The sequence below is a fragment of the Bicyclus anynana genome, chromosome 9, assembly GCF_947172395.1.
Source record: "Bicyclus anynana chromosome 9, ilBicAnyn1.1, whole genome shotgun sequence".
NCBI lineage: Eukaryota > Metazoa > Arthropoda > Insecta > Lepidoptera > Nymphalidae > Bicyclus > Bicyclus anynana.
The window spans coordinates 10,406,194-10,421,939 of NC_069091.1; the positions used below are offsets into that span (position 1 = coordinate 10,406,194).

The 15,746-nt window shown below is 35.4% G+C and overlaps 1 protein-coding gene across 1 annotated transcript; it reads right to left on the minus strand.

Annotated features, from left to right (window-relative positions):
- Positions 1-2,618: 2,618 nt before the first annotated feature.
- LOC112055821 (menin) lies at positions 2,619-15,727 on the minus strand. Its single transcript, XM_024096066.2, has 5 exons — positions 14,842-15,727; positions 13,400-13,625; positions 12,607-12,910; positions 11,478-11,627; positions 2,619-9,262 (listed from the first exon to the last, which is right to left on the minus strand). Exons 1-5 carry the CDS (start codon positions 15,397-15,399, stop codon positions 8,767-8,769), a joined length of 1,734 nt encoding a protein of 577 aa, XP_023951834.1. The 5' UTR covers positions 15,400-15,727; the 3' UTR covers positions 2,619-8,766.
- Between the last annotated feature and the right edge of the window lie 19 nt (positions 15,728-15,746).

Here is a 15,746-nt window from a genome sequence, read left to right on the forward strand (position 1 = left end):
GGACGGTGTCATGTCCGGTGGTTGCGTCGTCCTCGTCGTCACCGTAAGTAACGACCAGGATCCAATGTTCCAAAGTAGTACCTATAGAACCCGCGCGGCGAGTGGCGCTTGGGCGCCCCTGAGATCGCGGCACCCGGGTGTAACGCACCCCATGCACTACAGGTAAAGACTCTAGCTCACGTAGCGCCCGGGTGCAATCATCACCGTAGCGCCCCCTAGTACCTATAAAACCCGCGCGGCGAGTGGCGCTTGGGCGCCCCTGAGATCGCGACATCCGGGTGTAACGCACCCCCTGCACTATAAGTAAAGACTCTCTAGCTCACGCAGCGCCCGGGTGCAATCATCCCCTAGCGCCCTCTATTACCTGTATATACCCGGGTTAAAATCAACGCACTCCCTGCACCATAGGTAAAGAAAGACGCCTCTATTAGAAGTAAATTCGCGCACGTCGCGTTTATCTCTTCGATTTAAATATAGACGATCGAAAAGAAATAAATTTCTTTTCGATCTTGTCTTTACCATTTCGGCGCCCCCTTGGATTTGGCGCCTGGAGCGACCGCTCCGTTCGCCGTATGGACGGTCCGGCCCTGCATCTTATTGATGTAGCCTCCCGTAGGGAGTTTGCTTTTATAGAAATTTAATAACTTTATATTAAAAATTATATGAAACGATTAAGTCTTTGTTTTTTAAAAATTAACTTCAAAAAAGGTGGACATCAATTGGACTTACTTCGACAATTCCAAAAACAATGAACATCTCGTAACGTAATTTATAATTAACTAGCTGACGCCACGCGATTTCACCCGCTTGGTGTCTGTTCCCGTAGGAATACAGGGATAATATATAGCCTATAGCCTTCCTCGATAAATGGGCTATCTAACACTGAAAGAATTTTTCAAATCGCACCAGTAGTTCCTGAGATTAGCGCGTTCAATCAAAAAAACAAACAAACATACTCTTCAGCTTTATAATATTAGTATAGATATATGTACCAATTTTTCTATATACATAAAAAATTTTAATAAAAAAAATTCAACCGACTTCCAACTCAAAAAATAACTTTAACTAAAAAGCAAAAAATAACATCCTACCTATGTGCTACCTTTTGATCAGTTTGAAGGCGGTGCCAAGCCAGTGATGTTTTAATTAAATACGTTTAAACTACAAAATTTCTGTGGTTATTCCAGAAACAGCTTTAATTAAAACACGACACTGGCTTGGCACCGCCTTCAAACTGATTAGAAGGTAGCACATAGGTAGGATGTTATTTTTTGCTTTTTAGTTAAAGTTATTTTTTGAGTTGGAAGTCGGTTGAATTTTTTTTATTAAAATTTTTATTTTTTTATTTTTAGTGTTAGCATACCCACTACGTGTGTACAGTCACAACCTATCTAAGTGGAAAGTTCTCATCAATACAAATTTATCAAGTCCAAACACAAGGTAGCTACTGTGAACCGTCGAGGAGTTCTCTTCACTGTCCCTCGTCTTCATCATCAGACCCTTAATACAGTCACAATCCATCTAGGTGGTAAGTTCTCATCAATACAAATTTATCAAGTCCAAACACAAGGTAGCTACTGTGAACCGTCGAGGAGTTCTCTTCACTGTCCCTCGTCTTCATCACCAGCCCCTTAATACAGTCACAAACCATATAGGTGGAAAGTACTCATCAATACAAATTAATTAAGCCCAAACAAAAGGTGACTGCTGTAAATCCTTGACGAGTTCCATCGTCTGTGTTTCGGCTCCATCATCAGACCAACTCCAAATCTTCATAAAGTTGTAGTGGTTTAAAATACCTTATGAAAACACTAACAAACGTACGTACTAGCCGTCTCTACAACTTTCGAAAGTTCCCCTCAATTTCTCCAGGATGCCATCATCAGATCCTGACATGAAAAAAATGGGACCACCCTGAAAGTAAACCCTACAAAACAAAAAAAGAATTTTCAAAATCGGTCCATAATTGACGGAATTATCGCTGGACATACATAAAAAAAAAAAAAACATACATACAGCCGAACGTAGAACCTCCTCCTTTTTGGAAGTCGGTTAAAAATTAAGTATTGCGCAAAGCACTCGACTAAAATACTAAAGTAGTCTGTACGGTCTATTAGTTCAGACTACTGTTTAAAGTATTTTAGTCGAGTACGAACGATTCTTGGACGGTAAATCCAAAAATCGTTCGTACTCGACTACGAACTAGGCCTAACTACTTTAGAATTAGTACTATAGTCGAGAACCTTTGGTAGGTCGAGTACAATCGATTTTTGGATTTACCGCCCAAAAATCGATTGTACTCGACCTACCAAAGTAGTCTGAACTATAAAGACATTATAATTGATTTTTTTTTAATTTTTATAGGACCAAATATAAATATATTCTACCTAGTAAAAAAAATTAATAAATCGGACCTCTTAGTTAAAAGTTAAGCCAGATTTATATTTGTCTGACGTGTCGTCTTGTGACGCATCAGAACAGAATCGGTTTCATACATTTTGTATTTGTATTTGTATTAACAGAGTCAGACAAATGTAAATCTGCCTTTACGTTTACGCATGTTCATAGAAAGAATATAAACACGTCGAAGTACGGGTACAAATAATAATACTCGTAAATATATAATAAATCAAATTTATTTACATTTTGAAGTGCAGATAAAATGTAAAATCAATCAATATTTAAAAACTATAAATGCAACTATGATCACATTAAATTATTCACAATCGGATACTTACACAATATTTTAGCTTATTCATTTAAACTACACAAATGGAGAAGTTTTCTAAAATCTACTTTTATCACAATTATTTATCAAAATTAAAGTTGAGAGATGTAATTAATATACTTAAAAGAATTATTGAAATAGCTTAATTATTGCAGTTCGCTTCATAGGTTGTTTAATAGGTAAGTTTTGTCGGTCCAGAATTCAGTTTCCAAATGTCCACGCAACCGCGCATGCTTTGCTGATAAGTCTATTTAGTTGTATAGTATGATTATTAATTCAATTCAGTAAACAAGTGAAACTGTCATAGAAATGTCATTTTACTGGCTGGAATTAATAATCGTACATACGATTAATCTTATCGATTATTAATTCCAGTCAGTAAAATGACATTTCAGTGATTTTTTTTTATGATTTTTAGATTTGCACTGTTTATGAAGCGAACTGCGTGCGACTTTTATGCGATTTCTTCGCGCAATGCGAGTCTACATGACTTCCGAATGGCGTAGCTACCAAGGGCCTAGGCGTGCAATGCCCGGTACCGTCAAGCTCAGGGGGGCCTCTAATACTTACCAGAAAATCGCGATCGGACTGAATTTACAAAATTTCGAAAATGAAAACGAGCTGATGATATAGCAATTTAGCATTTTATGTATTTGTAATAGCGGACGCCCACGACTTCATCCGCGTGGAATTTAATTTTTTACAAATCCATCCAAGATTTATACAAATGGGGTGGAATTTATCAAAATCTTTTCTTAGGGGATGCCTACGTCATAGTAGCTTTATGCATCTCAGCCCAATTGGTTTAAAACTGACAAAGTTTCATACAAACTTTAATCCCCTTGGGGGTAGAATTGATTAAAATCCTTTCTTAACAGATGCCTACGTCATAACATCTACCAGCATGCCAAATTTCAGCTCGATCCGTCCTGTGGTTTGGGCTTTGCGTTGATAGATTACTATGTCAGTCAGTCAACCTTTGAGTTATATATTAGATTTTTAAGATAAAACCTAACCAGTTTTAATAGTAGTGTAGTGGGGTCCTATTTTTACTTTTTATAATGTGCACCAGGACCCTTGGTTACCTAGCTACGCCACTGCTTCCGAATAGCCATTTTTCAAACAATTATCGACAAATCTCCATTTGGAAGGGAATCTGGGGTGCAGTTTAAGTTAGAGTGTGGAAACAGTTTGTTAACTAACACATAATAAAATCTTTTTTGGAAAAGTCCCCGTTAATATTTTGATTACTAGAAATTCGATACATTTACATAATCTGATCAAATTACAGAAAGTAACATCTTTTTATACATCATTTTTTTTTACCCTTTTAGAAGGATTTTTTCTTTATTTCACCAATAATAATTAACATATGAAAATATTTTTTCAATTATAACTTATTCTGATTTTAAATTTCAATAAAATAATCTTAAATTAAATTTATAAGACGCATATTGGCCAAAACCAATGTAATACAACAATTTATAAACAATAGTTTAACATTATATGAATCTCTATGCCTACTAATAATAATAATATTAAGTATCCTTTTAGGATCTACAAAATTTGTACATGGCAACAGCTTAAACAGTTTTAGTTACTCTAAAGTGACTTAATTATTATCCATAGTTTATTAATAAAAAACAGAAGATTTACGAAGCCATGTACAGTTGATATAACGGAACGTAAAGTAATAAATAATAACAAATAAAGAGTTTCACTCTTTTCACAATTATGCTACGCATACAACTTTATAAACAATTTAAAGCAATATTAACATTCTAAGAACATTTTTAAATATTAGATTCCATTTAAAAACTGCAACTCTTAATAAAGAACAATTCACCAACAATTTTAGTTCGTGTATGGAAATCCCCATGTATATAGCCACAAATTTTACATGGATATTTTCTTGAAAAATATTAAAATTTTATTTGATTTAACTTACATGGGGTAGCAAATCAACATAACAATATATTTGAGGCGAACAGTTTTTGACGACACAGGTACCTATACTGAAAAGTAAAAGCAAAAAAAAATATCTTCAACAACATAACTTATAGAACGTATACATATTAATTTTAAAACTGTGATCCGATTAGACATATAGTTCTTTTCATGAAAGAAGTCACCCAGACGCGGCGCTAAGGCCTAGTTCGGACTACTTTAGTATTTTAGTCGAGTACGAACAATTATTGAATTTACCGGCTAAAAATTGTTCGAACTCGACTAAAAGTAGTCTGTACGGCCTTTAATGTCTTAATGGCGCTCATTGTCATTTAGTAACGGCGGTCATTTGATAAGGCGCTGTCAATAATTTTAGTTCAGGTTTTAACCGCGGGACTTCTTTCATGAAAAGGACTCTACCTTAAAGCAAGCGAACATAGTGATCATGAAAAAATATTCAGATACTTAACAATATCTGATCTACCTTCAAGAGAGTTCAATGGAACAATTATTATTTACAGAGACATTTTGGTGTCTTTTTAAATGTGTATTTCGGAAGAGCTGTAATAGCGGGCGTCGTGGAAAATAGACCGCTAGAGATAAGTCAGTACGCTAAATATGTGGACCGAATTCCACTAATAGATTTAAGTTAAGAATAGGTTAAAAATTTTTGATATGGATCTTGTACATTTACATTTTTGGTACTATTTATCCCCTCTACTCAAAGATTTTATACTCGTAATAGAAATATGTCACTAGCGCTTTAAAATTAAGGCGGACAAAAGCGGCTAATTGTCTTAATTTGAGTAGCATACTAAACCAAGAAAGTTATTTAAACAAATAATACCTATATATTGTATACAATGTCCAGTGACGTAACAAGGCGTGGGCCTCGCATCCAAAGGGGCCTCGCGGAGCTACAAGGCCCCACGCGAGGCCCCACAAAATTTCCCACTCCGTAATAATAATATAGATGATATTCTTTTTCAGCACGGTTTTATTTGTTCACTATCATACGAATATTATATTAATTGTATTATTGATATTAATGGCTTTAAATAATAAAGCACTACTTATATCTAAAGGAGACATTCTTGTTTCATTGAGTTATACCTACTCATTCAAACAAAAAAAATATCAGTTTCGGACAAATGAGAACCTACTCTAGTTTTTCGTCGGGGCCTCGCGATGCATTTTTGCCCACGCCTAGATTTGTACACACTACGCCACTGACTATGTTGAGTCGTGTGTTCAGGAACTGTAAAAACTGTATATACATGAGCAGTGGAGTCTCTAAATCCGGAACACTATTTGCGGTGATTTTGTAGGCATGTAACATGTCTATTGTATGAAATGTCGTTGCTTCTATTTATATTCGTTACGAGAATAGTAACAAGAGCACTTTTAAATCCTGACCTCTGCATCAGTTTTTATTTAGTCTGGCCCTAAGTTCAGTTACTAATGAAAATTTTTGATTTACTCTTAACTGGAATTCAGCCCTCATATTTTGCATTCTTAGCTATGCAACAATCTTCGCACCTGCACTAAATATCTTAAAACTATGTTCAAAAGTGAAATCGGAAAATACAATAGCTGTTTTTTTTATAAACTATTTACTTTGTTATAATAAGTTACTTCTTACTCACTTAACCGTTAATTTAAAAAAAACATGTAGGTTAGTAGGTAAGTCGCCTGGAGGTTAATATGTTATTTTATCAGAAAATTAACATTTATCAGCGATGTTAGGTGAAGACGACAATGGTTGCTTGGAAGGAGTGTGATTTAATTCATATATTATGTGCCTAGAGTGGTTTCTGAACTACAACATATAGGAACATAAATCCCTTGGCGCTACATTTTTGCCGATAGTAGGTATGGCAACCTTACGACAATCTAAAACCCTAACTTTTTGTTATAAAAGAAGGCATTCGTTAAGTGCCTGAGAAGCTTGGTATTATTTTACAGTTTCATTATATGAACGCCCTTGCAACTGCACGTCCTTTTCTATAAGGAGAGATTGGGATGACACTAGTCCATTAAAGTCTGAAAATGATTTAAAAAGCGTAAAGTAATATCTTACTATGAAACACTACTCCTCGCACAATTTCGAAATTATTATATAAAGACATTCCTTCCATTTTTGCTGCAGTTTATTTTAGAGTTCTCCATGACAACAGTCAGACTAGACTATAGCTTGCAAAATGAAGCACAATTTTTGAACTATCATCTGTTCTATCAAATAAAAGTATTACACTAAATTCTAATTCTTAATCATCAAATATACTATTTATTATGCAATAATAATATTTGTATATTTACATGTTATTGTACAGAATGTACGATGGGTTGTAATAGCCCCTTCAACTGGGTGATTGGTTTATAACCAAAATAGTATGGTCATAGGCTGTATATTTTATCCCGTCTCACGGGAACGGGAAACTGCGGGGCGTCGGCTAGCAATGTATATAAGAAAAAAAATGGTAGATGTTATCTATCCATCACAACCTCAGACCAATTATAGAAGGAGGACCTGTATTGCACTCATAGTCACGAACAAAATTGTCTGTCATTTTCTAAGGAAAACAAGCTTAGATTTGGTATATATCTTATACTAAACTAAAAGTTTTTGCCCGTTTTTCACACCATTCAATTAACACAACACAGAAAAGTATTTTTCAAGTTTAAGGCCTTAGTTTTAAACCTATGTAATCTAATAATTATGTACCTACTGTTACGCTGTTGATTACAAATAAATCTATAAAAAAAAGAGCTCTTTAACCGACAAACATGATTACAACTATTTAACATCGATACTATAGAGATACTATATCGATACTATAGAGACGTTTAAGATCATTTTTACCAATTCCTACTAAAGTTATGTTAGCACATTCTCTTTTTCTTTCGGTTTTAGATTATGCGGACGCGAGATATCTGAAGGAGAAATTTACGTTTCAGGGAGTGCAGTCTGAACTGAGACAGTGTCGATTACTAACTCTATGTTTACCCGTGCATAAGACGAAATTTTATAAACATTCTTTCGTTGTGCAAGCCGTTAAGTTATGGAATGCTCTCCCTTTAAACATACGGCAATCAAAGACACTGGACATTTTTAAAAATGCCGTAAAGTCTCATTATCTGGTGCAGTAAAGACAATCTGTGTATATTATTTCTTTTCAATATAAGGTATTTATTAGTATATTTTGATATGTATTTTATTCATTATTGTAGGTATTTGTGTAATATTGTTTATGTATTAGGATGTAAATTATTTGTATGTATGTGTATTACTAATACTATGGTTATTTTTGTTTTACGTCACCTGCTGATGTCCTTAAGTTTTCCTAAACCGAAGGTTGCCTGGAAGAAATCGCTACTTAGCGATAAGGCCGCCTTTTGTATGCTGATCTCTTCCTAATTTGTTTTTTATTTCACTTGTTTTTGTCTTTGTGGTGTGCAAATAAAGTATATTTATCTTATCTTTATCTTATAGTTTTTATAATCGCATTAGATCGTTGATCATATACTTTGATAGAAAAGTAACGTCAAGCGAGGCAGGTCCTATACAATAATTGGTCTGAAATCACAACAGGCCTAATCAAGTCAATTCAAAAGAAATCATTTCAAAAACAGCATTGGGCCACATAGAGGCTAATCGACATTCTTGGTTTTAATCCTTTGAAGTGTGGCACAAAACTGTCACTGATACCATCCCAATAACAGGTTGGTCCACCACAGTGGGCTATAGCGACGGCCCGTCGTGTCGTGACAAACCTCACAAAAATCCGTGAGAGCCGTAATAGCCCAGTGGATATGACCTCTGCCTTCAAATCGGAGGGTGCAGGTTCAAATCCGGTCCGGGGCATGCACATCCAACTTTTCAATTATGTGCATTTAAGGAAATTAAATATCACGTGTCTCGAACAGTGAAGGAAAAATTGTGAGGAAATCTGCATACCTGAAAATTTTCTCAATTCTCTATATGTCTGAAGTCTGCCAATCTGCATTGGCCTAGCCCCTCTCATTCTGAAATGAGACTCGTGCTCAACAGTGAGCCGAAAATAGGTTGCTAATGAATCGACAAATCGTACTTAGCGTTCACGACGAGCGCGCTTCGCTCGTGCCGTCGGCGCTTGAGCGTTGTGCTCTTCATCCTCTTTGGATCTCTTGGCTGGTGGCTGCGGCCTCTGCAACTGACTCTGCGCAGTCAACTGCAGCTGCAGTGCGTGAGTGTTGAGACGCTCGGCCAACAGCAACGGCTTGAGTGCGGCCATCTTGTGGCTGTACAGAGTGACACGAGGCCTGCTGTTCACTGCCGCAGTCAGCTGCTCCCTCACTGACAGCTCTGCGTTTTCATTGTTGTTCCATATGTCATTGTCCATCTCGTTATCCTCTTTTTGAGTCGAATTTTCAGTTTTTTCAGTTTCCTCAGTAGACTCACCATCGTCGGGACTGCAGACAATGTTTACTTGCGCTCTCACTTCAGCGTCGAACTTTGATATGGTGCTCACGAGTGGTTTTGCCCAGCCAATGTGCAGGATGGGTGTTTGGCTTCCCTCTTCCCATTTACATATCCCGTCATAGAACCTGAAATGCATAATAATTTTGTTATTTTAAGAAAAGTTCCATATGAAATGAATTAAATCTTTTTATTATTCCAATAACAACATAAATCCTTAAGTATTCAATCAAATAGTTTCCATATTATGTTCTGTATATACTAGCACGAGCATGTATATAAATATAGTAAGAAAGAATATAAGTACTAGGAATTTAAGGTTCAAAATTGGTACAAAATGTGTTGTCATCATCAGAGTAAACATTCCTAATTATTAAACCCCAGCACATAATAATATGTATGTATTGAGATGTATTTCTTAAATGCTCAAATTTCATTAAACGCATGAGTAATATACCATGAACTTACTGGCTTACTGTTGGAATGGAATGGAATGGTTGGATTTCTTTTTTTTGGAATTTTTTATACTCACATAGGGAATCAAGGTAATTCTCAGGTATGCAGGTTTCCTCACTGTGTTTTTCCTTCCACATTTGAGACACGTGATATTCAATTTCTTAAAATGCACATAACTGCAAAGTTGGAGGTGCATGCCCCAGGCCGGATTCAAACCTACACCCTCAAAATCGAAGGCAGATATACACTAGGCTATCACAAAATCTCAAAACAGCTTGACATACTAAATTCAAACTTAGATAGTAAAATATCAAATCAAATCAAATCAAATCAAATCAAAAATCATTTATTTCAAGTAGGCTCAGTTTACAAGCACTTTTGACACGTCATTTGACTGTTTGTAAAGATTCTACCACCGGTTCGGAAGGCAGGTTCTGCTGAGAAGATACCGGCAAGAAACTCAACAGTTGCTCTTTTGAAAAAGTCATACAGTATTATAATTTACAATTAATAACAATTACTGTTTACATTTTTTATAGTTTTACTTTCTGTGTGAAGGTGGAAGCTGATCCAACGGCCTCCAAGCATCTTTATCATTAAGGAACTCATCAATGTTGTAGTACCCTCGACTAAGTAAATGTTTTTTAACACATTGCTTAAAGCTATGCATTGGCAGGTCCATCACAGTCTTGGGGATCTTATTATAGAAGAGTACACCCAAACCTACAAAAGATTTTTTTACTCTTTGGAGACGATATGCAGAAATAACTAACTTATGCCCATGTCTAGTAAGACGTGGGTTTAAATCTCCTTTTCGTTTGTACAAATTAATATTTTGTCTTACTTATACTATACTGTTATATATATATTGACAGGCTACTGTTAGTATACCTATTTCTTTAAACTTTTGACGAAGGGACTCGCGTGATTTTAATTGATATATTGCTCGAATTGCTCTTTTTTGAAGTACAAATATAGATTGTATATCGGCAGCCTTGCCCCACAATAAAATACCGTAAGACATTACGCTGTGAAAGTACGCAAAATAAACAAGCCTAGCTGTATCAACATCAGTAAACTGTCTTATTTTTCTCACGGCAAATGCCGCTGGGCTAAGTTTACCAGACAGTTTTTCTATATGAGCACCCCACTGAAGTTTACAATCCAAGGTCACTCCCAGGAAAACTGTGGAACTCTCCATTTCCAGTGTTTCACCATCGATCATTATAGACTTATCTAATTTTTTAACATTTGGCAATGAAAACTCAATACATTTAGTTTTCTTGGCATTCAAAAGTAGATTATTTGCAGTGAACCAATGCGACACATGCGATATGGCACGGTTTACGTCGTCAGAGTTATCTTTATTTCTGTCGGACTTAAAAATTAAGGATGTGTCATCAGCAAACAGTACAATCTCACATATGCCGCTGACATGGTATGGTAAATCGTTTATGTACACTAAAAATAGAAAAGGACCCAGAATTGAACCCTGTGGGACGCCCATTATGGTAGTGGAACCGTGCGACTTTATATCATTTATGCATACCTTTTGTGTTCTATCACTGAGATAAGAGGCAATGAGATCGAGTGCAACACTTTTGATGCCATAGTGGCTTAACTTGAGTAGAAGGGTGTTATGGTCAACACAATCGAACGCCTTGGACAGATCACAGAACACACCAATAGCATTCTTAGAACCTTCCCATGCTTCATAAATATGTTTTAAAAGTTTAGCCCCTGCATCAGTTGTATTGCGACCTTTTGTAAAACCATACTGTTCAGGATGAAACAAGTTATTTAAATATAATATTTAAATATTAATTATAATAATTATTTAAATATTAATTTTTAAATAAATTTAAATATAATAATAAACTAGCTCACCTGAGAAGAGATGCAAAACATTCTGGATCTTTCAATATAGATCTGGCAGAATGTCCAGAACTTTCAGCTTTCATCAACTGGGGTATAAGTTCATTCGCAATTTCAGAAAATTCTTTGTAAATTTCTTCATCATCTCTTGAATAGTTATAGCTGTAATTTACATAAATGGTCAAATTACATTAATTAAAAAAAAATCTGGTTATTGATTAAGTTTCATTCTCATCTATAATAATATTATACAAAGGAAAAATTTGATTGTTTCATTGCAATGAATAGGCTCTGAAACTATTGAAAAGATTTGAAAAATTATTTCACTGTTGCTGAATCTACACTATCCCCGAGTGCTATAGGCTATATTTTATCCCCATACTCCTATGGAAACGGGAACCATGCAGGGGAACCATTTATTGGTTTGTGTGTGTTGTTAAGTACACTTTTACAACTTACTTTACTGATAATCAAGAAATTGAGGATCAAAGGCAGAACATGATTTTCTACAACAATCTCTTATCAATATCTATACTTATATTAAATCTGCTGTAGGCGGTCCCTTGCATGAATGTACGCGACTCACTACACAAAGGGAGAAGTGGCGAATGCTCGTGAGGCGTATTACATCTGCCTCCAACACGTCCTAAAGACCACGACCGCTCTGTCAAGAGCGCAGCGACAAAGAAGAGAATAAAACTGATCAAATTCTATACATTAATTCACAATTTGAGATTTTACTTATACTATTTGTAACACCAAACGTTACCTTGGAATTAAGGACTACTAGCGCCATCTAGAACTCATAATAAAACTGTAATATGTACATTTTTTACATTCTGCACATTGAAGATATTTTGAAAATTCTTGTCGGGGGCATTATGTAATTGATACTGTCTTTTTTTTCGATTTTTTGTCTATCTGTCTTACATTGATTTCCACGCGGACGAAGTCGCGGGCGCCACTAGTAAAAAATAAAAATCAATGTTCATTTGTTTGGCCTCTGTAAATTCCAAAACCATTAATCAGATTGTGATGATACTTTAGTAGAGAGTTCTTTGAATGCCTGTGAAGATTTCTGGTAAAAAAGAGCTAGTATAAAAATAAATAAAGCAATCCATTAAGTGTCTGTATGACTTACTGTCGGATCACATCCCCAGCACAGGCCCAGGCATGAAAAGCTTCTTTATACATTTTGTGTCTGTGATAATATCCTCCTTGAAATGTATAAGGGTACACATGGCGGTCCTCATAATAGGTTCGTGATGATCGTATTGCTTGTACGTACAAAGTTGCAGAATCTGGCCGAGGTGTATTTGTACTTGTGACTCCAGTTTCATTTTTTAATGCAGAACTCTCTGGTTCTTCTGTACAATTAGATATTTTCATGTACTCATCTAAATCACCAAGATTCCCTAAAGCCATAGGGTATGCATCTAAATGACCTGAAAAAGTAACTTGTATTATTATTAATATACATATATAATACAACTTATGTTTCTATACATTTTAAACAACTGTGTATGTATCTTCAAATAGTAGTATGACAACAAGGGCGCGTGTCAAGGGCTAACTTGTCACTTTTAACTTAAAGGAGGAGTAAGTCAAGGACAACAGTTAACAGCCAGGCCTAGTGCAAAAATTTAAAGAATAAAATCGACCAAGTGCATGTCAGACTTGCACACAATGGGTTGTTTAACATTATCTATAAAAATGGCCACAAAATCATGTTTTTTGTATGGTACTCTTAAATTTTTTTTTTAGTTTTTTAATATGCATTGTTATAGAGGCAACCGAAAACTTCAATTGACTATCACAATTCATGAAACTAAGCCCGGTGACACTTGGATGGACAAACATATAGTTGGACAGCAGCATCTTAGTAATAGCGTATGAAACCCTAAAAAGGTTCAAAGTATTATTTAATTAATTACCTTTATCATAAAGCAACCAAAGTAGCCTGTGTTGCATCTGGGCCACTTCATGCACATCAATAGTGGGAGTTAGTGTTGGGTTAATGGACGACACTAAAGCTGCAAGTTCCATTACCCGTGTGCACACAACAGGCTTGCCAGCCACATACAGCCAAGATCGGGCAAGCACTCCTTCTCCGACGGACCTGCCTCTTTTGTCTTCATTGCCTTTACCATGCCAAGTTACCTGATAAAACAGATAATATAATAATAATAATATAATATTATATAATAATAATTAATATTTTTTTTTAATTTTTAATAGTGTTTTGTATTATATTTTTATATTAACATTGTTAAAAATTTTAAAAAGAAAGATAAATAAATAAATAAGAGATAATTATTATTAATATATAAATATAAATAACCTAGCTGAGTGCTTCAAAGTTATTTTTCAATTCAATTGCTTGTAAACTAAGCCTTAAAATAAATAAATTTTGACTTGATTTTACTATTATCATTAATATCAAAAGCTTATAGTGGCCCACAGCAAGGCTTTTGCTTCCTCTCTCCTATAAATAAAGTATAAAAATAATGAGCTTAGACCTGCCACTCTGCTCAAATGGCTTTATGCCACAAGTGGTGTTTCACTCTATAATATAAATATTGCACCTCCATGGTGCAGTCATATGTGCGGAGGATTTACAAGACAGAGGTTCTGAGTTCAATCCCAGGCTGGGCCAATTGAGGTTTTCTTCATTGGTCCAGGTCTGGCTGGCAAATATGCCAAGCCGCCAAGCGATTTAGCATGTCGTGTAGAAACCGAAAGGGGTGTGCATTTCAACCCCCTCCTAACAAGTTAGCCCGCTTCCATCTTAGATTGCATCATCACTTACCATCAGGTGAGATTGTAGTCAAGAGCTAACTTGTAAAAGAATAAAAAAAATAAAAAAATATCAAGCCACCAAGCGGTTTAGCATTCTTGTATGATGTTGTGTAGGAACCAAAATGGGTGTGGATTTTCATTGCATCATCACTTACCATCAGGTGAGATTGCAGTCAAGGGTTAACTTGTAAAGAATAAAAAAAAAACAATCCCTAATAAATGTTAATGTTCCCTAACTACAACCAAGGCAAAAATTAAAATAAATTGTCTGACTTGTTACTTAAACATTGGCTACATTGCATCAATGGCTCAAAGTTGTTAAAACCACAATACAACTTTCAGGATAAATTATATAATAATATAATAATTTGTGACAGCATAGAATTCAAAGATAAAATAGAAAATTTTCAGAAAACTAAAAAAGTACTAATTCAAGGATTTTTGTTAATAAATCACTGCTTAAAGGCAGAATTGATCTGGATAGAATTTATATTAGTCTGCTAAAGCAAATGGAATGAATCTGGTTTTGGAACAGGATGTATTCAGGGCAAACTAGTTTCACAGAAAGATATCTTACTTCAGCAGTGTTAGCTCCATCTTTTCCAAAAACTACCCACGCGTGGTCTTCTGACAGAGCCAAGTGCACATCCTCTTTACCAAGAACTTGACAACCGGCAGTTACTGCGAAGGCGACTCCAAAACAGTCCAACTTGTTTCCCTTTAAAAAGCTGTACACAGATTGTAAATGTGCCCTGTCCTTGTAGTAACTGCGTGTCAGGGAGTTCCAAACCACGTCCGCCACTCGTTTCACCAAATCACGAGTAGCGTGTTCTCCGTTTAACAGCTTTGTGTCGACGCCGTTCTTCATCAGAGACACGAAGCGCTCGTAAAGTGTTTTAACTTCTTCCCACTCCACGGAGGGAAACTTCATTTTAATAAATTTGTTTGAGGACAAATTAACGTCTTTCTCACTGTTTTTAACATTTGTTAAGTTATTTTCAACAGCTCCAACTACGATGGAAAACAATGCCAAATCCGGTTCTTTATTGCTGCGCAATTGCTCCTCGAACAGATCACATACTTTTTGAATACTGTCTATTGGGAAAAAAAATTTATATTCCGATAATACAGACATGTTTTAAATTTTACATCATTTATTATTAAGATTTCACAAATAAACAAAAACATTTATCAGACGCCGGTTGACCATAGATAGACACATTTTTTTCTATTTTTTGGATTATTGTCCCTTGTCCCCAAAGACAAAAGTATAGATTTCCATAGATAATTTTAATCACTCAATAAAGGTTCATAATAACCATTCGATGTTGATGGTCCTTTGATTCCTATGAGTACGTATACGTATACATACAGGAAATCTGAGTTTGAATATATTTGGAAGCGAAGGCAACTTTTCCATTCATAGAGTGTTTTACTCTGAGGAAATTGAATATCATCACAGAGTAAAATAGATTGGAATAA